The sequence below is a fragment of the Nipponia nippon genome, unplaced genomic scaffold (assembly GCF_047370975.1).
Source record: "Nipponia nippon isolate SJK-2023a ecotype South Korea unplaced genomic scaffold, ASM4737097v1 scaffold_5, whole genome shotgun sequence".
NCBI lineage: Eukaryota > Metazoa > Chordata > Aves > Pelecaniformes > Threskiornithidae > Nipponia > Nipponia nippon.
In genome coordinates this window covers 84,256,285-84,278,655 of record NW_028262369.1, presented here as the reverse complement: position 1 = coordinate 84,278,655, position 22,371 = coordinate 84,256,285, and the positions used below count along the sequence as shown (strand labels likewise).

At 37.5% G+C, this 22,371-nt stretch overlaps 1 protein-coding gene across 3 annotated transcripts in view; it reads left to right on the top strand.

Moving 5' to 3' along the window:
• The window catches only part of XRCC5 (X-ray repair cross complementing 5), a 56,644-nt gene that overhangs the window by 23,333 nt on the left and 10,940 nt on the right, over window positions 1-22,371 (top strand). For all 3 annotated transcript variants that reach the window (XM_087732984.1, XM_087732983.1, XM_087732985.1), the window contains exons 11-17: window positions 551-688; window positions 2,098-2,188; window positions 3,452-3,585; window positions 8,375-8,571; window positions 12,727-12,820; window positions 14,259-14,328; window positions 22,070-22,179. In XM_087732984.1, coding sequence (XP_087589110.1) covers window positions 551-688; window positions 2,098-2,188; window positions 3,452-3,585; window positions 8,375-8,571; window positions 12,727-12,820; window positions 14,259-14,328; window positions 22,070-22,179 — 834 coding nt within the window. The remainder of the gene's footprint in view (window positions 1-550; window positions 689-2,097; window positions 2,189-3,451; window positions 3,586-8,374; window positions 8,572-12,726; window positions 12,821-14,258; window positions 14,329-22,069; window positions 22,180-22,371) is intronic.

The following is a 22,371-nucleotide window of genomic DNA, read 5'->3' as shown; positions in this document are numbered from 1 at the left end:
AGTTTACAGAAGTCTTGTTCCATTGCCCATTAGGATGAAAAGAAGTTGGATTAGACCTCAAATGAGTACCATATCTCATGAATGAGAAACTGGTAAATATCATGTTTGGACATGGGGAATCTGGAATTGGAGCTTAAGTCCATTCTCATGCAGAGCATCAGCGTGCCCTGTCACTGTGTTATTTAGAACAGACCTCCAAATTATTTTAATATTAGACATAAAAACCTCACTGTAGTGCTCTGATGTGTTCCTTTTAAGGGTCTGACTTCCCTCCCTTTCTCTTGTAATACTTTCAAGAGCTCTTCACACCTAGTGGAAAAGGTGGTACGTGCTGGATCTAAAGTTTGCTCAGCTTTGAATAGATCCACTATCATGATGAGATTTGACCTTTCTGCTTCCTCGTTTTTTGAACATGAAAAATGCCTGTGTTGAAGTTATAGCTGAAATGGGAACTTCTCTTGACTAAATCAATGCTGTTGAATTTGCTGTGAAAGATGTATTTCAGCAGACTAATAAGAACTTGCATGACCCTAGAATTTTTTCTTTCCAGAATGCAGCAGTTGCTTTTTCTGCCCTTGTTCATGCGTTGGATGAATTGAAAGTGGTAGCTATAGTGCGTTATGCTTATGATAGAAGATGTAACCCACAAATTGGGGTAGCTTTTCCATATATTAAGGATGCATACGAGGTAATTTTTCACCCTTACCTTTCTGTAGAGAGCCTCTGTATTGATGCTTTACAAATACCAATTAATAAATGATCATATTTGAACCATATGAATTTGCAGTGTTATATAATACCAGAAGAAACCGGTGTGACTTTTCAGAGTGATTTTAGGAAATAGTACCAAGTCTTAGGACAAGGAGGTAATAAATAGTATTAAGAAAATTCCATAGAAAAAATAAATGGAAGAATAATGCTATACATTTCTATTAGTATCCTCTATATTACAGATTTAAATAATACTGAATTTTATTTTAATAACATAGTAATAATTTAATTTTATTACCCTGGAAATCTCAATTTTTTTGCTATCTAGAAACAGTGTAATCACATACTTATATAGTAAGTTACCACTGCTTTATTGCTGTGTTACTACCGACCTCTCTGCATACAATCCGAAGTTGCACTCGATTCTATCATTTTCTTAAACTGTGGATTTATCTCCCAGTTGCTTGCTAGAGCAAAATTTGAATTTCATGGTTGGTGTGGCATTTCAAGCATGTCCAACTGCGCTGTTGTCATTAGGTTTCCAAGTCAATTGGAACTGAGGGGAGGAGCTCACAGCATTTAAAGCTGTACTTTAAATTCATATGGAGAGTTAGGAAGACAGTAGTATATTTATTTACTTGAAAAGGTTAATTTGAAAAACAGGAGAAAAAAATGAAGTCTGTTTCTTTGGGGGGGGGGGGGGGGAAGGAAAGTCCTGTACACAGCAGAATCATATTTGAAATAATTGTTTTAAAGTTCTGAGAGACCCAGAAGCAACACAGTATGTCAGAATTTTTGCAGCATATGTTTCCACTGATCTTACTTACGAGAGACTATTGAAAGAGCTAAATATGTATAGCATGGCTAAGCAATGACGAAGGTGGGGGCGGACATAACAATCTTCAGACTTTTGAAGGGTATAAACATAAAGGATGGAAAGGAATTATTTAGGGTGGTATGAACTGGAGGAGGTATTTGAATAAAGAAAAAATTGGGCTGAGAATGTTAAAAAACCAAAACCAACCTTTGACTTTGAAACCCAGTAAGCTATGATAAAACCTCCCAACATGCCAATATATGGGGTATTTAAAGCTTGCCTGGTTGGAACTCTGCAGAAGAAAAGGGATCAAATGACCTGGGAGGTTTTTATTCTACCAGTAGAAAAATGAGGAGTGTAGCCATCACTATGTTATAAAATAATGCTGTGTTTTATTCTGCTTAAAACTGTGCGGCTCTGTAAATATTTTATTTAAGTATTTTGATACACACAGCTATTAGATCTTTGGATTTTTCTTATGTTTATATTGCCCTCATAGGGCACTTTGGGATGCTTTAGATTTTTTTACTTCAGGCTCAGTTGTTTCTTTCTTCTTTTGTCTTGCTCAGTGTCTCATCTATGTGCAACTTCCCTACATGGAAGACTTAAGACAATACATATTTTCATCCTTGAAAAACAATAAAAAATTCATTCCTACAGGTAAGATAGTCCTTCACTGGGCAACTGGACAAAGCAACCTACTTGTCTTCCTTTAAGACGCTCTAAAAGACCTAGAATATTTGGCTTTCCAATGAAAACATAAGCTTGGTCGTTATTTTGGGTTAGGAAAAAAAAACCCAGCCCTTTGGGAATACATTATGGTGATGTCATCTTGAAATGTAAATCCTGTATCAAAACTTTGGCAGCTTAGTTGCAGACTGAGCAGACTTGAGGTTTGCAGGCAATCTTTTAAAACTGTCCTGTTAAATGACTTCTGGCTCAGGTTCTGGGATTATTAGTTTCACAGGATCTCTGTGATAGCCATCTGAGATTTAGTCCTCCGTATCCTTTGATCTTTGAACTCATTTGTGAGACTAAACGGCCAACCTTGTGGGAGCTACAATATGTGATTAGCTAGCTAGAATTAGAAGAGAGGCATTGGCTGGATTCATACAAAGCTGGTCCTGTAGCCAGTTGCAGTGTGGCCTGTTACTATAATGTACAAAGGCAAAGACTATGTTTTCTGTGGTGTGTTGTTTTTTAAAGCATGCTTACTGGTGTCCAGATTCAGATGGAGGGCGTCTTTGGAGAGCCATAGAACATGCAGCCGTACCAAGCTTGACTCACTGTTCTGAGAATTTTGCACAGCAATGAGCGTAAATGGATGTAGTTTAAAATGCACTCCTACTTCTTTAATTTGTTATGAGATCCATTGAATGGGCATCTGCACGTCAGGGTATATAAAGCATGCTGGGTTGTTTCTGAAACAGTTACTATTTTCTTGCCTGTAACCAGCAGTTTGAGAACAAATCTAAAACGTGTCTTACCAAAGCAATAGTTGACTATTGTGAACTGTGTTAATTTGCAATCATAACTTTTAAAATTTATATTATGCCATTTAGTTTTCCAAACCAGCTGTTCTCCTTATTTTCTAAGAGGCCTATAAACCTTCTGTTGCAAATAAAAACATCTTGAAAAAGAAGAAAAATGGAAGCAGAAAAGCAGCAATAATTGAGGTCTTGGGGGGAAAAAAAAAGGCTTTATGACTTTACATTGTAGTCCTTAAATAAAGCAGGGGGTTTATTATTGTGTCCATTATCCATATTCTTTATTGGCACGTCTATATGTGCAGTGTATTCTGTAGCATGTAATGACTTGGTCAAAATCTCACATTGTGAAGTGAATCTTCACATAAATTGTTTCAAGAAATGCATCCATCTGCAAGTGTATTTAATTTTTCTTTGTATGTAATTGCTGCCTTAGTGGATCAGTTATCTGCTGTTGACTCTTTGATTGATTCTATGAATTTGGTTTATGAAGATGATGATGGAGAAACTTTTGAGGACCTGTTTAAGCCCAGCAAAATCCCAAACCCTCATTTTCAGAGATTATATCAGGTGAGATGAACTATATGATGTTTTTTAAAAACTTCTTTTGTTAAGACTTTTCACCTTTCTGTCTCTTCGATTCACATTGGAAGGATCTGCATTGTGAAGATAGGAGTATACACTCTTTTGCACTTAAGTATGGGGTAGCCAGTCATTTCTATGTTGTCCCTGACATAGATGTTATTCTTAAAATTTCCAGTTTCCAGGAAGCAAGGGAAATTGCACCTGTGCTGAGGTGTCTGCAACAGCAACAGTGATATTCACAGGCACCTAGACTAGACAAGTTAAAACTTGCTTTGGGTGTCTCAACACTGTGTTGCCACGATCATGGTGCGGGCATAGACTCACTCTTCAGCTTCTGGGCAAAGAGGGAAACTGACCGAAAATCAGGGATCTCTTAGCTCCTCATTCTGTGTCCCATCAAATCTTGAGCAGTCGCTTTTCTGTGCGTTGTTGCATCTAGCAGTGGTTCCACAACAGATCAGTCTGAGGTGAACTTGATCAGTAGTAAATGGTTAATATTGTTGACATTTGAAATATTCCATTTGGGTGTCTGAGCTGACGCGTTTTATGGGCAAGCAGAACAGTTCACACTTCTTGCAGTTATTGTATCAAGCTGTCTCCATTTTGATTTACATTCCTTTCATATCATGAAGATTTTCATTGCAACTGTGAAGATGAGAGACTTAATTATACATTGGAATTCAAGTGTCCAAAAAAAAGCACAGCAAATTCAAAAATAAGGAAAATTACAATGCAATTTATGCAGCTGCAGAATTGTGTTGTATACAGAGCCATGGAGATACATTGAGTATGTGAGTCCACTCTGAAAATTGACCAAAAATGATATTACAACATCAATGTTCATCCTATCTCAACAATTCCAAATGAGTTTTTTTTTCAGTTTACAAGTAGGAAGAAGATGCTTTTTTAAATGAAGAGAACTTACCCTAGCTTCCAAAAGCCATGCTGCCTCAGTATTGTCAAAAGAAGCAGTGGATCTGAAGGTCATATTTATGTTTCAGGAACACATGTAAGCCCACTGTCTTCAAATCCTACTCTTATTGACACCTGAAGAACCCAGTGTTCCCTTCAAATTCTGCCAGTCATAGTGACAAGACAGTGTGTAATTGAATGCAAGATTTGGTCAGTAGAAGGTTATTGCTGGGCAAGAGCTTAAAATGGATTGACCTCTGCATGACTCATGTTTTAGGAAGGATTGTAAAGCTTGGGTATTACAAAACAAATATGGTTTTGCTTGTAAATGAAACACGTAGGGGACAGAATTTCCTCTGTTGTATTGCTGGATACAATTTTGCATTGTTTTGGTTCAGTGGATGTCGCCTATCAAGGAAAGATGTTTCTTTAGGTGTGCCATTTGTCTTCTGAAACAGTATGATGGCGTTGTCCCAGCAGGCGAGTCAAGTGCTGCTATAAGAGACTAACTGCATAACTCGCCAGTTTCCTTAGAGGGTAGTAGGATTTTGTAAGGATGAATGCTACTTGTGGAAAAAAGTATTTACTGACTGTTTCAATCTACTAGGTAGTATACAGTTCCTGTCCACAGTGCTTGCTGTTTATAAAGCCCTAAATTACCAGTCCTTTTAGTGCTTTCTTTTGCCCCTGCACAGCCCCATTTTTTTTGTCTTGGTTACAAAACTGTTACTAATCCATATAGGTCGCAAAAAGATTGTTCTCTCTTTTGCTGCAAACATGTTCCAGATTCTTAATATTTTGCTCTTGGACCAAGTGGCACTGCTGGTTCCTTGAGAACTATGAAGAAAAATTATACATCATCTTTTGAATGTAGCCAGTAAATTGATTGGGCTGAACAGGATGGTTTGGAAAAATAACTCTGAAGAAAGGATGAACTCCCCCTTCATTTCCTTGCTCTGTTGCCTCATGAAGATATTTGGAATGATAAGTGACAAGAGCCAAAATTTAAACAGAAACATCAAGCTAAATTATATCTCTGGAAGTAGTGGTAGGCATCAGGAAATGACAGAGTGGGTGGAAAGGACTTGCTAATGCTTGCTGAGTAGAAGATGAGGAATATCCTATATCCAGAGTTTCAACTTTTATTCCTTGCTTCCAGAAAAGCCCCAGTGAACATGCCTAGCTTTTGTGGTGGCAGACTTCCAACGTCATTGTTTAAGTTGTTCCTCTTAAATACAGGGATTTGAAGCACATAAGACATTTAGGGAATGCAGTGCATTTTATTTGATAGCCAAATAAACAAATTGCTCAACAAGGATTGTTCTGTACTGAGGCAGACCTGCGGGGAAGGTGTGTGGGGATGGCGGCCTGCAGCATCGCATAGGTCATGGGATCCAGCTGCAGAGTCTGCATCTCCGTATGCTGCAGTGGCTCTTGTTAGACCACGTGTAGAGGACTGAGCTCGTTTGTAAGTGGTTGGACTGTACAGTGAAGTTCTTTCAAAAAGCAGTGCAGCAGGGGGACAGGAGGCAGCTCACAGAAGTCAGTAAGGGCTTTCAGCAACAAGTAAACTTACCTTTGAACGTAGTGGATCTATTGGAAGGTCATTTTGAAATCATCACAAACCAGGTGTAAAGTGAACTCTAAGACACTTGGGTTGGAATTCAGTTCACACATGCTTAACCACCTAAAAGCTAGCTAACTAGTGTAAGCTGAGTTGTCCAAGCCTATTCCATAATCCATGAAAAAAGAACCTTGGGAAAGCAATTGATCCTTCTTGTTTTGGAGATTATAAGTACATGATAGTTGTGGTTGTATAGAGTGAGTAGGTCACTGGTATAGACTAGATGCTTATCTTTTAGATGGCTGAATCTGCTTCCCATGTTCTAAGCCTTTAAGTACTGTTAGGTTCCTGTAGGATTTATAGATTTGCTAAAATATGTTCTTACAAAAGTGTGTTCCTAGATGCTAGCAGAATGCTTTCGTGCAGTAAATTCCTGTCTATTCATGCATTTATTCCATTGCTTACCATGTAATTAATTATGTGAAAAGCCCGCTTCATTACATCTGTTGGCCAGTGTCTTAGTGTGACCCCTGTTCCTGAAAGCTGGCTACATCTCTAGGCTGGAAACGTAAGGAAATTAGGAAGAGCAAGGAGGAACTAGTACATTGCTGACAACATGCATGAATAAAATGGTGAGTCTGGAAGCCAGTGGCAGTGCGGGTTGCTGTCTAGCCAGTGAAGGTAGGAGTGGTTCTTGCTGTGCACAGAAGGAAGAGGAAGCAAGGTTAAAGGGACTGTTTGGGATTAGAAACTTCAGGTTAAGTCTATTCAACTTCATCTCCATTTAGCACCTGAGTTTTGACGGTACCTGCCATCTCAGGTTTCAGAGGTCATCATCTACTCTGAAAAACAGGAACGAGTGGAGGCTGTGGCTACTCAGTCTGCTCAGCTTTTGCAGCTGCACACATAGACATTTCAGATGCAAAAGCCTGAAAAACACATTCACAACAGGGGACTTAGGTTTTTTGCTTTGTGAGTTTAATTCAATCCCCTAATGTTGTTTTAATATTATTTTTTTGTATCACAAGAGCCATTACTGCAGCTTCCAGCAACATTTTTGCTCTCTTTCAAAATAATTATGCCTTAAATCATTACAAGTGTTTCCAAATCAGTAGCCTTGTATGACTGCCTCCTTTTGAAAGTATGTTCTAATATGGATTGGAATCTTAATGGCAGCATGAAAGCACATCAGTATTGATGTGTAGCATATGGTCTGCATTTTCTTTATTGGCAGCTTTTCAGCATGAGTAGAGGGGTTTGCTTGTTTGCTTTGGTTTTGTTTTTAAAATTAATGTCATGTCTGACAGCCAACAGGGGAGCAAATCTCTGCTGTATTCCTAGTTTACTAAGTTACCTTCACGCTTGTGTCTGATTCACCCAGTACAGTGGGCTTGGAAAAATTATTCTCCCATGTACATCACATGTTTTTTGTGTATGTATGTGTGTGCATGCACTGGTATCTGTGCGTATACATGCACATACATCTCTACTGCTATCCCACACTTGACAACATTTAAGAGATACCTACTTTGTTTTTAAAATTCCCAATGGAATTTCTGTAGCCTGCTTCATTAACCTCATCTCTCTCCCTCTGCTTGGCTCCCTGACTGTATGCACTTTAGTGCAAAAGCCTTCTCTTCTGTAGCTCCTACCATCTGTTCCAACTTTGATGTACATCTGTCAGGCCCCTTCATTCCCTCACTCTTTTCAAAGCTAATTTGCAAACATACCTGTATTCGGTGCCTGACCTGTGCACATTTAACTTCTCTCTTTCCATTTGCTCTTAAACTGGTGAAAATTTCTTTTGTATCCATACTGAGTTTTATTGACCAAGAAGAAATATTTCCTTTGAGGGACAATAAACTGTGACAGTAACTGGAATACATGGTTGGGGTATATATCTCGTTGCCTAATTTTGGAATGTGTAGAAATCTCCCATGTGACTGTTTTATAATAGAACTGCATTTTAAAGGTAAAGTGAAGTTGAAAAGCTGAACAGATACAGATGACTGTTTCATTCCTGGGATTTTCCTAATAATTTTCATAGAACTCATTCCAGTGAGTGTGGGAACACTGATCTGCATCAGTATTCTTGTTTAATATCATTATTAATCTCCTTAAACAGATGATCATATGACTTTCAATCCACTTGTGAGCTGGAATATTTGTCAGCAATATGAAGGTAGTTTCTTTAATATGGAAGATACTTTGCATGTACCATACGATGTCAGACATACAGGCATTATATTAAAAGCACATAAACTAAAAGGGCTTTTTTGCTTAAATTGTTTCTTGCAGTGTTTGCAGCATAAGGCTTTTCACCCCAATGAGCCATTGCCGCCAATTGAACAGCACCTTTTAGAGATGCTGGAGATGCCCCATGTGGTAAAAGAAAGGTGTCAGGCTCCTCTTGAAAAAGTAAAAGCACTTTTCCCCCTAAAGGAAGTTGGCAAGAAAAAAGAAGAGAAAACTGCTCAAGACATCTTCAAAGACAAGTAAGTTGGAGATGTATTATGGATTTTTTTGAAACTGTTTTTTACACTTCAAATTGGTTTTGCTGGCTGAAGCAGGCTCAGAGTCTTTTGAACATAAGATCAATGAGTTACACACTGAAAAAATACTGATGGGTGGAGGATAGTGTGATACCACAGTATGTCTGGGGTATTTTGTGAATACTGGTGGTCTTACTATTATGGGGCGAGACACACCAGGAGCCAGTCTGTAGCTTCCTCATGTCTGTATTTGTTGTCACAGAATCACAGAACCCATCAGATTGGAAAGGGACCTCAGGAGGTTTCTTGTTCAACCTGCTGCTCAAAGCAGGGTCACTTATGAGATCTAAACCGGTAACTCAGGGCTTCATCCAGTCTGGTCTTGAAAACATCCAGGGGTGGAGACTGCACATGCTCTCTGGGCAACATGTTGCATTGCTTACGGTCTTCGTGTCAAACAGTTTGTCCTACTGGTAGTTATAAAACAGTTCAAATAAGAATAACAGAGGGTCTAATTTAGTTTAGAATAAATACTGCGGAGCTTTAAATTAGCTGTAAAGATGACTATTCCTTCTCAGTGTGCTCAATTTAGGTTGTTCTGTAGCTTTCATTTTGAATTCCAAATCAAAAGAAAAGCATCTTCGTTATTATCTGCTGTGCAATAAATGTGGATGTCTTGAAAAATCAAACTGTTATGGACTCTTCCTGGAACATCTATTGTCTGAACAGTTCTTAAGATAAAATTGTTTGTTTTTTTTTTTTTTTTTGTTATTATATATACTGTGTTTACTTTTTGTGCTGCAAATATGAAGAATAAATGTTTAATTGCTACTGCATTGGTACTGTCAGCCCAGCCACAAGTCAATTTGTTCAAACAAAATCTGCTTCTTTGAGCTTAATTTATTGAATGCCTATAATATAACTAGTGGGTCCCCTGGGATGTTGGAGAGTTCTCAGTTAGCTGCTTCCCCCTCCCTTTTGTCATTTTTAGCTCAGTCCTTTCAGCACTAGGAACAACGTCTTTAAGCCATTTTGAGGCCTTGCTTAGCTGAGCTGTCATATATCGTTTACCTTGGGTTGGCTAGAGCCTCCTCAGCATGTTATTTTTGGGAAGACCTGACACAGGATTTCTCACATTACTGTTCTGGAATAATGACCACATTTCTGTATACAGACTGGGAAACACCTTGCTTTTTATTTTGGTCATTGCTGTGTGTGCCTGTCTTGCCTTGGTGTGTCTGTGAATTCACACTGATTAAATTCTCGTCTTTGCCCCAGTTTCTGTGTGTGTGTGTGTGTGTGTGTATACACACATGCATTTATATGCGTATTTTAAAAAGTGATAGAACTAGTTTAAAAAAAAAAAGGCAAAACTTGGGTTCAAACAAGCTAGGGAGAGAATTTAAACAGAAAACAGTGACCCATTAGTGGTAGTTGCTTAAAAACATATCACCCCAAAGGCATCAATTTGACAAGCAAGAAGGAAAGCTATTTTGTTTAAAAACTGGTTTCCTTTAGAAGAGTGATAAAAGCAGCTATAAAAATAATTGAGATAGAAATTGGCGTAGGGCATTAAAATGATTAAAAAAAAATCTGTAAGGGAGGCAAAAGGGTACAGACTCAACTATGCAAAGAAGAATGATGGTAATAGGATTAAAAATATGAAAGAAGCTGGTATTGCTGTAGTAATGAATGGGAACAGTTGTATTGTCGGGAGTGCGACGAAAGTGTTAACTTTATGTTTTTGTTCTGTGTTTGGGGAAAAGCTGAGTGATAGAATTAAATCATTTGATAAAGAAAAGTGCATCACTGCAACAATGACTTAAGGAAAATGTTAAACACCAGATAACATTCAACTTATTAAAACTATCAGATCTAGATAATTTGCACTAAAGTGTTTTCAAAAAGTTGGCTAGAAGCTCTCTTGACCATTATTTTTGTTTTCTAAAACTGATTTGTGTCTCCTATCATCATATTGACCTGATTCATCCCTGCTTAATTTTAAGGTCTAACGGGATTAAGGCAGCATAAATGTAGGCATGATATCTTAATACAGATTTTAATATTCAGCATTCGTTTGTTTCACTTCTGCTAAACTCTGTGTAGTTTGAAAAATCCAGTAAAATAGAAAGCATTTTACTTTTTCCTTCTTAGGCTGGCTTTGGAGAGGCTGTTACCTCATCCAGCTTTGCAGTATGTGAGAGGCTTCTATATAAATGCAGAAGTGGGTGTTTTAAATTAATCTTGTATTTTATTCGTTTTTTTCAAATAGTAGCTGCACGTGTTACAGTTTAAAAATACTGCTAATCAGTGCATTACCAGCAACAGATTCTAAATGTCAGATCCCTGGCTGGTATAAATGGGTATGGATTCATTAGTTTCTGCTGTACTGCACTGATTAATGACAGCTATAGATTTGGTCCTAGGCAATTAAATGCAGCATCATCATTTATGTTCTCCTCCTTCCTCCAATCCCAAAGCGTTTTGAATCAGTAAAAATAATGCAGAAGGAGAAAGATTTCAAGACATTGCAGTTGAGTGGAAAAAAACTTTGGAGAAAAATATTCTAAAAGAGAAATTTTGTTGTTCTTTGCACCTTTCATTAAACCATGTCAATATACAAGAATTTTGGCTCAAGTAGAAGTTCTAAACTCACTGGTGTTAGATTAAGTATCAGTTTCTCCATTTTACAGACAGGCATACTGGCTGTCCGAAACAATCAAGCAACTTGTTCAAGGTCAGCCAGAAAGTCAGCAGAGTTGAGAATGAAGCGAGGTATCCTATCCTTGTCCTGAGGCGTAACCAAAGTTATTGCTCTCCTAGAGTGATAAGTAAGGTTATGTTGGATGACAGGAGTTGCTGAGGAGAAGGGATTTCATTTCAGTAGTGACAAAATTAAATAAAGGACAGAGAAGACTACTGAAACAAAGTGGGATAGATACTGATTGTAAAGTAGGGGAGGAGTGTGCTATAGAAAATGAAAAGGAAGACTGTGCAAGTTCTTTCTAATAGTTGATTGCTTCTGTAACACTGAATGCAATTTTTAAAATCAGTTCTACCCTTGTAAAATGCAAAGCAGCACCTAGTTCAGGATCTCTGGTTTCATCCCTACATCATCAAGCAGTTTCTTCTTTTCACTGCAGTAGTAGAATTTTTAAGAAAAACTTCTTACTTTGTTTGGGATTCCTTGAAGGCAAATACTGCCGTTTAGATCGCTGGCGTGCTTAAACTGAAATCGATTCTTGTGTGTCAGTAGCCTGTCACATTCAGTGACACAGAACATAGTGTCTGATTTTCTTCCCCTTTTGTGATTAGCTGGATTTTCTTCTGTTGCCAAGACGTACTCTAAAGTTTGGCATGTTAGGTGTTACAATTAAGTTCCTGGTTTGAATGTACACCTTGATATGTGTTGCCTGTGAGGGTAAAGCTAGAAAGTAGCCTAAAGTCACAATTAGCCTTTTAAAAATAACAAATTGTCTTTGAAAGCATTTTGAGATGTAGCTTAAAATGGCCTAAGAGAGTTCTTTGCTACTTCATTGGGGTTTGTCTAGCAGGTTTTGACTGCTGTAAGTGGAATTTTGTAAAGCTCTCGTGTGCTGATGGAGAATATGGGTCATTGGACTCAAAAGCCACTGTGTAAACAGATTTGTAGTAGCTATCAATTCCAAGACAGGAACTAGCAGGTAATTTTTGAAGAGTAGATTAATTTCTTACTTAAATGTTACATTTCATTGCCAGTTCATGTTAAGATCTGGTGAGAACACCAAATGTCATGTAATATACTGTAAATCATATACTGTAAGTTATCAAGGTTAACTCAATATACAGATTCCAAGTAAAGTGACTGGAGATATTGTATATTTAGAAAGGTGGGGAAGATATGCAAGTAAATTCACCCCTGAAATAAGCATGAATAATCTCTCGCTTTTAACAAGCGGTGCCTTTACTTTATGCTAAGGTAAAGTTTGATCTCTGTTTCTACTGTCTGCTTTGGGCAGCCTGTGGGGGAAAATAAGGCATGGTTTAGTGTTAATTTGGGAACAGTTGTGTAATGAAGTTTTGTCCAGTGTTCAGTGTATATTTCATTAATTTACGGACTCCCTACTTAGGCAAGACAGTTTAAGTGTTTATATTGATTTTTCTTCTTCTCATTTGCAGCAGTGAAGATGGACCCAACCCTAAGAAACCAAAAATTGAAGATGAGGAAGGTAGCTTTAGCATCATAAAACTTGCTGAAGGCAACATCACCTCTGTAAGCATGTTTTTACAAATATATACTCTAAGAGTATGATAGCGAATATACAGAATTCCTGATAAAAGGATGGTTTCTAGTTGAAACATGACTGAAATATTGTCTGCTTGTAGATTTGAGACTCTCTGCTAGAGATTGTAAAGAGAACTTTCTCTGCCCTTAGGTGTATGTTAGCACAAGTTTCTGTCAGTCTTAGATATTTTAGGGGAAAATTCTCCCTCAGTGTGTAGAACTCTAAGGGGCAAGCCTGAGGATCTGAGGAAAAGCAAATTTCAGATTTCGGGTTCAGTGGTTGAATTTTGTTCTTGCTCTTTTTCCTATCATCTGCAACATAGAAGTTGCCTCTGTATATTTAATCAAAGGTATTGCTGGGATTTTAGAGACTGTTCTCTGCATTGGTTGGGGTTCTAAATCACAAATTTGGGTTCATCTTTCCGAGAGGTTAAAAGTTTAACTTAATTCCAGATATTGTGTACATGGGTAGATGAAGGCTTTATCATAACTGTGCACCTTCCTTTATCTGATTTTTTGAATTACAGGAAAAAAGGTGATTTAATATTAATTGAGGTAACTTCACTTGTTTTCAAACTATACTTTAAGGTTGGTTTTTAAAATGCATGATTGAGATTTTAAAAAAAATTTAAAATCTAAAAAGATTTAAATATTTTATACTCCTAATATACACTTATGATTTTTCCTGAAAAGTGGCATTGCGAGATTTAAAAGAAAAACGAAGAGACCAAGCAAGCTTATTGAAAGACCAAAGAATTATTTTGACAGCAAAGCAGAAAATTTTCAAATAAACTTAGGAGAATTTTGATTCCTGAAAGGAAATGTTAAGCAATGTAATTTTTTTTCTAAAATTATTGCATCCATTTTTTCAGTAAGTGCTTATTTGTATTTGACCTGGTTTTAGTTCCTTTGTAAGGTTTCTGCTCTTCTATGCCCATTTAGAGCTTCAGCTGTAAGATGTCAGACTGGGCCAGAAAGGGTAGATGAATTGAGTGCAAGCTTTTAATTTTGAGCTTCCTATTGGAGTGGCAAAGCAATGATTCTGTAGCCACATGCCTGGGAGCTCCCATTCCTCATTAAACATCTGTCAAGATTAGTGAGAGGTCTGTGCTACAGAAAGTCTCAAAGCTGAACTAGCAGATAGCCTGGATTACTGTGCTTCTGACCTCTAAACCCCAGAGAATATGGTTGGCTTATGAGAGTGCAGCACAGTAAGTGTAAATTCATCTCGCACGTACTCCTTTGCTAGGAGTACTGCTCATTAACACACATTGTAAGACTTCCATTTTATGAGTCCGCATGCAGAGAATTATAGAGCTTCTGTTTCCGTATTAAAATAAACAGAAATCTAAAGATTCTTGTTGCTTCACAAGGAGGAAGAGATGGATATTGGCAAACGATTGTATAATTTTTGGACCTTTTGTAGGTTGGCAGTGTTAACCCAGCAGAAGATTTCCGAATTCTGGTGAGGCAGAAAAATGCTGACTTCAAAGATGGTAAATGACTTTTATGTATCTTAATTATATTTAGCAGCATGTTCAGGGTTCAGTAAATGCAATCCATTTGTCTAAACATAAGCTTCTAGTGCTATGTGAGATGCTCTGGAGTTTACTGCGTAGCTTCCAGTGCCACTCAGCAAAGAAAGGTGTCACTCATAATTCCCACATCAAAATTTGCCTACCCCATTTGAAAGTCTCAGATAGCCATGTTTGTGTAAGATGGCACTAGACAGCTACATTGAGGCATCTGAGCAACTCCTCAGGTGTTTCTAACAGAAGGTCCCTTGGTACTGGCTGACTGCCTCATTCAAACTGGGTATCAGCTTCTCATCTGGCTCCATGGTATCTTTCTGGCTTGAAGTGGAGGGCTGTTGGCTGCGCATAGCGTGAGAAACTTGTCTTCTGCTGTCTACTTATTCTGTTCTATGAAGAAATAAGAATCTGGTGCCTGGGATTTACATCCTTACATGCAAAGATCGTTTCTTACTGCTTGCTGTGGACAAAAGAAAGCACAGGTGAATTTAGGGTGTAATAAGCAGGTAGTCTGTGACTCAAGAGAGATGAGATCTCAGCTCAAGATGAGAGCAGGCTCTGTGTGCGTTGAATCTCTTCTCAGTGTACAGCAAGACAGGGTTTTGATGCAGAGAGCAGGAAGAATACAGAGCACAGGTCAGCCACTGTCTTGCATGCTCTAAGTCTGAAAATGCAAAGAAATTACCACTCGTTTGTATGGTATTTCCCTACTGGAATAGCTATATACAGAGGTATATGTAATCCAAAGGTATCTTAAAAACAATGCACAAGATGGATGTGGTCCTTTTTTTTCTTTTAAAGGATGATCTGAAGGTTGTGACAAGATAAACCTCATCTGCTGAATAGCCACTAATGTAGCATTTCTTTTTAAAGAAAAAAATTTGCAGCGGTGCTGAAGTGAGGTGCTGGGTATTTCAACAAGGCCTTTGGTCCTTTTGGACATAGTTTGAGGAGTGTGTTGAGTAATATATTGATTTGTGATAGTCTGTTAAAGCCTACATAGCTCTTTCTCTCCAGAATTTCCAGACCTATAACCTAGATAGCCAGCTTTTTACATGGATTTTTGCATTAGATACAGAAGAAATTGTTTATTGAAGAAATATTTGGAATTGTGTTCTCAAATATCATAGATATTAAGAAGCAGTAAAAAAGCATTGTATCATATATCAGAATATGGAAACTGTGAAACAGTTGACTACTTTGTTACGGTCATTAATTTTACCATGTAGGGAGGCTTTGTTAGAAATAAGTATAGTGATTACCCTTGAAGATGGTTTAACTGAAGACTGCTTACATATGTCCACTTGGTAGCTGTGCTGGAGGTGACTGCAGTACATGTTTGGATGGCTTTGAAATTTTGAGCAATCTGCTTTTATTTTATGTGTGATCTGCTCTGTAATTATAAGGTGTAGTTAGACAGAATGTAGTGCAGTCACCCATTTAAAGGAGAGATAGAAGCCACTATAAATAAAAACATGCTCTGCATATTATTTTCTTTCTTCTGCATAATCCTTTTTCTGCTTTAGAGCCTTTTAGGTAGCTTAATACATAAAACATTGCAGGCATGTTTTTAATAGCTTGCTGTATTGCATTCTGGTTATGTAAATAGTAAATTCTGCCTTAAAACTATTCAGTGTTTCTGAGGTGTTTTTTTAGTATAATTTTATATCATATTTTATGATGAAACTTTTTTTCCTCTGCTAGAACATGTGACATGTAAAATGTCCTTGAAGGAAAGGATAATCTGTGGCATTTAAATAGTTTATTGGAAAAAAAAAATACATTTTATGTGTCAGGATGCAGACAGGAGAACTACTAGGTTGTGTCCTGTATTGCTGCTTTCTTGTATAAAAAGAGCATCCAGTGCAGTCTTCCAAACTGAACAGAGCCTACATTCTCATTTTAAAACAAAATAGCAACAGTGTCCCTCCATAGGGAGGAGAAAGGCCTTTCAGCTGTTTGATTGGGGGTAGGGTTTTTTGATAGATAGAAAAGTTATAGAAATAGGAAGTGTACTTTAAATACTGGCAGTACAGTGACTTTTTAATTAAGCTACAGGTTAATGGCACACATCCTCAGTCGACAGCAAGTCTCTCACCAAAATTACGAACTTATCAAGACCAAAGCATGGCAAGGGAAGTTTCTTTTTAAACAGCTTTAAAGGAAGTCCTGATGGTATATTTATCATTGAAAATGAGTACCAATGCATCTACTGCAGTGGCCTCAGTGGGATTTGATGATCAGGGTTTGTGCCATTCAGAGGAGAAGCCTAAGTGGAAGTTAGACAGCCTGTGTCTGATGCTGTGACCCGTGGTAGAGCAGAGCAGGAGAAACGATGCATTTGCTGTTAGTAAGAACTAGGTTGCTACTGTGTAAATACATTTTTTTTAGAAAATCTAAGGGTTTCAAATTGACAAGGGTCTTAGGGATAGGTTTTCTGAGACTGGCAGCTCAATTCCTGAAACAGTAATCAACTTTGTTTTTAATGGCCATCTGCGTAGTTTATTACAGTAGGGACCCACTTACGGCTTACGTGATGAGTTGTGTGTGATGGTGTCAATTTACTGGTTAATGTTGATTGCTCATGTAACTAGTATTGTGTTTCCCCTCCAGATATCTCTACTTTCTTGTTTGCATTCATGGCCAGAGAGGTGTCGTTTTATGCAGGTCTTATTTTGAGCAGGTTACAAGTGCGCAGTCATCAAAAAGAGCAGTCTTCTGATAACAGCTTCTGACATTTTTGTCAATGAATGCAAATCAAATAGATTAGTTTGCCTGAGTGGAATCTAATTGTTACTCCCAAGGGTGTACAATGAGTTTCTTCATTGCTGTGGCTGCAGAGAAGACTCTCAAATGCAGTGAGTGCTTGCTATCTTTGTAATGCCAAAGGAATAGCCACATGACTACCAGTTCATCCTGTTTGACTATTTACAGGTTTCCATCCATGTCTGCATTTCTTGAGAACAGGTGTCTAACATGGGGTGTTGTATTTTCACAGGCTTCTGTAGAAGATAGGATGCCTTAATGGGGGGTAAAAAAGGTACTGACACATGCATAGTATTTTCTTTGGTTTGTAAATTTTCTGTGCAAGTTTATAGACCAGATTTCATTGCATCTTACAGGACTCCTATCTGAGAACCTGATGTCTGAAGTCCTGTAGTTAAAGGAGCTTTTATAATTTTACTGATTGTCAGTGAAAAGAGAAATCTGCAATGACAACTGTACAGTTTATGGACATAAGAAAAAAATGTCCAGAGACAAATGGTACCAAACACTCTTTTTTGTATTCATAGCAAGTTTGTTAATATTTTTATTCCTAGGCATTTCTAGAAGAAGAAAGTTAAAAGAGTCAGTAATTGCACATGTAGATTTCAGCAAATATTCTGTTGTGCCTGAGGTGTCACACTTTTACCATAGCACGTAGATAGCTTCTTAAGTAAAATGTAAAACACTGGTTTTGTACTGGATGCTTCAGATGCATAAAAGAATTGTGTATAAGAGGTTTGTAATGGGAATTTATTAGACAATTGCAACAAGGATGATATTTTATTGCAAGATTTTCTGTAGAAATGTGTATAGTTAACTACCTTTCTAGACCTAAGATAATTTAAAAAAAAAACACCCTAGTATTTACTTTCACTTTTCGTTGGCATATGTCTTTGCAGTTTGTCAGCATTTTTATCATACTGGATGTTTTTGTGTATTTCAGAGACTATTCATGCTCTACTGCTAGGTAGGCCAAATGCAATGACTGTTTGATGAAAATAATTCAGTCATTAGAAGAGTATTTGCAAACCAAATACTTGAGTATATAAAATCACTTTGAAGTTTTCTGTACATCTGCTTCACAGAGAAGATGAAGCCAGATTTGTCTTTGAAGGGCATAGCGATAGGGTGAGATGCAAAGCTCTGACTTGCAACAAACAGCATTTGGATTAGAAGTTATGGGGAAAAAAATGTAAAAATCACAATGATGGTAGTCAAACATGGAAAGGGGCCCAAAGAACTTGGAGACTCTCCATCTTTGGAGCTACTCGAAACTCAAGTGTCTGTGGAGCACTGAGCCTCCTGATCCACAGTCACCCTACTTTGAAGCGGGGATTTGGATCGCATGTCCATTAGACATCCAGCCTAAATCATTCTGATCCATACCGACAGGCCGTTTAGAGAGACCATTTCAAAACTGAACAGGACCCTATAGGGCACTGGAGTAGTTCAACAGCTCTTCATCTTAAAAGTCTTATTTCTTGGCTTAAAGATGAAGGAAGTCCTTAAAAATTAGGACAGTTTCCAGTTTAGAATATCTTTCTTCTTTTCAATTATAAAAAGATGATACTTACAGAGCAGTGGTTTAAAATTAATTATCAGGCCGTTTAACTGATTTGTTGGTGACTCTTACTTTAAGCACTGTCCGTTAATACAAGTCATTACCACCACCAGTGGATAAATCAAAAGATCGGTAACAACAGGAGTCTTTAATCTACAGAAATAACTACTTTTTAACCTGATTAATTTTTTTAGGGAGAAAAAAAATTCCCAAGGAATTGAACTTGGACTATAATACAGTTTTATCTATTATTATTCTGTAATGTGGTTGGCATAGTAATCAAGACCAAGGACTGAACTGAACAAACATGAAAATATAACTACACTTTTGTACTGTAAATATTCAGAGATAACAAGTGAATATAATTGTTCGTGACATACTTCACAAGAAGTAACAGCACTGGTGAATGTATTTTAGAATAGAGAATGTTTCTGAATGTCAGTGGGGAAGGGATTAAATTCTGTTAGAACTGAAAGATCTTTTATTCAAAGATTTTTTAAATTTTTTTTAACCTGTAGTTCTCTGGCCTTTAATCACTGTATTTGTTATCTAACTAATCAGGTACAGTAGAAGGAGGAAGCAGGAGGTAAAAATTTCTTGGGATGATCTGCAGATCGTGGTGGTTATTAGTAGTACTGGAATTCCAGTTTATGCAAAATGTAGAAGTTCATTAGTTCATTTTACTTAAATGTGTGAGGGAATGAAGGGGATTGGGAGAGAAGAGAAAGGTTATTATTATTACACAGTAGTGGCTTAAATAGGCTGTCAGTTTGTAACTCCAGGACCTGCACTACAAAACCCCAGTGCCTGAGATTTGTCTGGGACACATCAGAGTTAATGCTAATATTCACAGATGAGTTAGATAGAAACGGGTCTTTATGCACAACATGCCTTTTTGCAAAAGTGGAGTGATCTATTTTTTGCAGCACCCAAAAACCAAAGCTTTACACTAAGGGAAAAGCAGATGATGGGAAGGGAAGAAAGAAAGAAAATTCTCAGACCTAGAAGTATAAAGGAACAGAATCCCCTTTGGAGAACTTCCAGTTATAGTCCTTATCTGCCATCTCTGTTATTGTCTTTGGCCCCCTGAGGTAATTTGGTAGTCTAATCAGAACACAAGAGTTTTATGTATTTTAGAGTCATCAGTTATTGGCCTGTCGTGTAAGGGAGACCCAATGGGCAGACACAATTTTAGCCAAGCTGTTTCAAGATGTTAGAAGAATCTGACTTAAAATATTGTTGCCATGTAAGCTCTTTCCTGCATATATTATGGTCTTTCAGTGCCTAGTAAAACATTGTGGGGTTTTTTTGGTTCCTTACAACACATTTCAAAAGGAGGCAGCTCACAGTCAGCAGCAAGAAAAAGTCTTTTCTTCTGATGCCTGCCAGTGCAGTCAAATGGAAAGGGATTTTAAAAAAATTAAATGCGAAAGAAGAAGTAGAGTGTCTGATAATTTCAAACAGTATGCTGGAATCATTCTGACAATAAAGACTTTTATTGCACCCTCGTACTGCCTGGGGTTTTAATTTAACACATCAATGAAAAGGCAGCATTTGAAAAAAACCACCACCACCACTGAAAACACTGGCAGGACTTGCTTTTATTAGTGCAATTCGTAAGAAATTAGAACATTTAATGAGAAAATCGTTAACCATGAAAAAAATGGACTGACTTAACTTGGGGAGCTTAAGTAGTGAGACTTCAATTTAGTTTGTCAGCTACTGGTAAAATAAATAAAAAGAGTGAGCTGATCACCTCTGGAGCAGTAGGCACTTTAGCACACTTTCTTGTGTGATAGCTGCTGTTGGACAGAATCATTATCCGCCTCCTTTTCTAGAAACTCTGTAGAGTCAAAAGTTAGTGGGAAAGTATCAAACATGTCTTGTTTCACTCTTTTCAGAGATTCTGTCCTTCAGATTCAGTTCAATTAGGCATTTTATAGAACGTAAATATAACAGCTAGTGCTGCGTATGCTTACAGTGAGCAGAGTGGAATACAGTATTTAAAGGATGTCTGCTTCTTAGTGTGTTTACTTATCCTTGTCTCTTCCATCGCTCTGCCAGATGATTTTCTATGTTGATGTTTCCATGGCTGAAATAGTTGCGGTGACGTCTGTGTCCGTAACATCTGAAGATAAGAAGGTCTATAGGTCAGACTAAAGGTTCTGCTAGTCCAGTAACCTGTCTTTAACAGTACAAGAACAGGACAGGCAGATGCTGTGACTTGTCCAGAATGTTTTCCTGCATTTTCTTCCTCAATGGCAACATCATCTTTAATCTCCCTTGATAACTTTCCTCCTTTAAGTATTCTAAGAATTTGTTCAAGCATTTGTTTTAAGTTGTTAAAACTTCTAGCATCCCACAGCAACCTGTGGTAAAGAGGTTAACTGGTTTTGTTTGAAGAGGTAATTTTTTTTTTTATTTGTTCTTAATCCAACTCTTCGCTCTTGTTTTGAGAGAGGCAGTGGGCTATCACTCCCTATTCACCCTTTTCACAGTGCTTCTGAGTTTATAGATCACTGTTGTATGCTCTTCACACTTGTCTTTTCCCAGGCTGAGGTATCTGCAGAGGGTAAAATTGTACAGTTCCTCACCTGTAATTAAACATGAAGAAAATAAAGTACTAAAATCCAGCAGAATTTAGTTGGACTTGCAGAGTTCTCAGTGACATTTTCACATGTCGCATTCACAGTGTTTTACAGCTACCTACCTTTTAGGAGCTTGACAGTGAGGATGAAACGGGTGTTCCCCTTCTTGTTGGTACGAGTGTCGTCGTTTGCCTCTGCTTGTCTCTGTCAGGCATGCACAGTTTATAACACTTATCTCCATGATAATAAACAGCATTGCCCCAATGAAAAATCATCAAACTACCTGTATGGAGACAATATATACTCTAATGTCAATAACAACAAGGTAGTCTTTTAACTCCAATCACCCTACAGCTGTTGTTTTGACATTATTACACCTTCATTGTAAATGTAATGCTTTTATTGAAATATGCATGTATTTCAAAGGATGTTTCAGGGATATGCTTTGCGTTGTAGAACATAACCTCCCTCAGCTTTAGGATCCCAATTGTTCTGATTGTACTTTCTATGAAATATGCCAGGGCAGTGCTTTTTTCCTTGGCTTTCAGGGAAAGACTTTTGCCTTGGCCGTGCTTGGGTTTGTTCCTAGTATATCTATCTTTTCCAGAGAGGCTGAAGTAATTGTCAGTAGCTTAGATAACAATTATCAACTTGAGTAGCTTGAGGCAGTAGGGGTATGATTAACTCTTTTGATGCCTGTGGAATAGAAAAAGAGAGAAGTAAGAGAAATTTTTTTTTTGCCTTCAAATTGTGCATTCTTTGATTTTTTTTATTTCTCTTTGTCTTTCAGTGAGTCAGCAGTTGATAAACCGCATTGATCAGTTCCTGGAAAATAAAGGTTCACAGTACTACATGAAAGGGATCAATTGTATCAGAGTTTTCAGAGAGGAAGCTGTGAAGGTAACATTAATATGTGAAAACTCTCATCTCTTTCAAATTAAAGGCATGATGGGCCTATTTGCTGTATTAGAAACTGGATAATTTATTACTACAGCAAAAAGAATTGATTCGTAGATTAAAATCTGTTATGATGTTTGAAAGTTTAGAAATATATTTGCATTTTATGTTTCTTTATTCTTATTGGAATGGGGG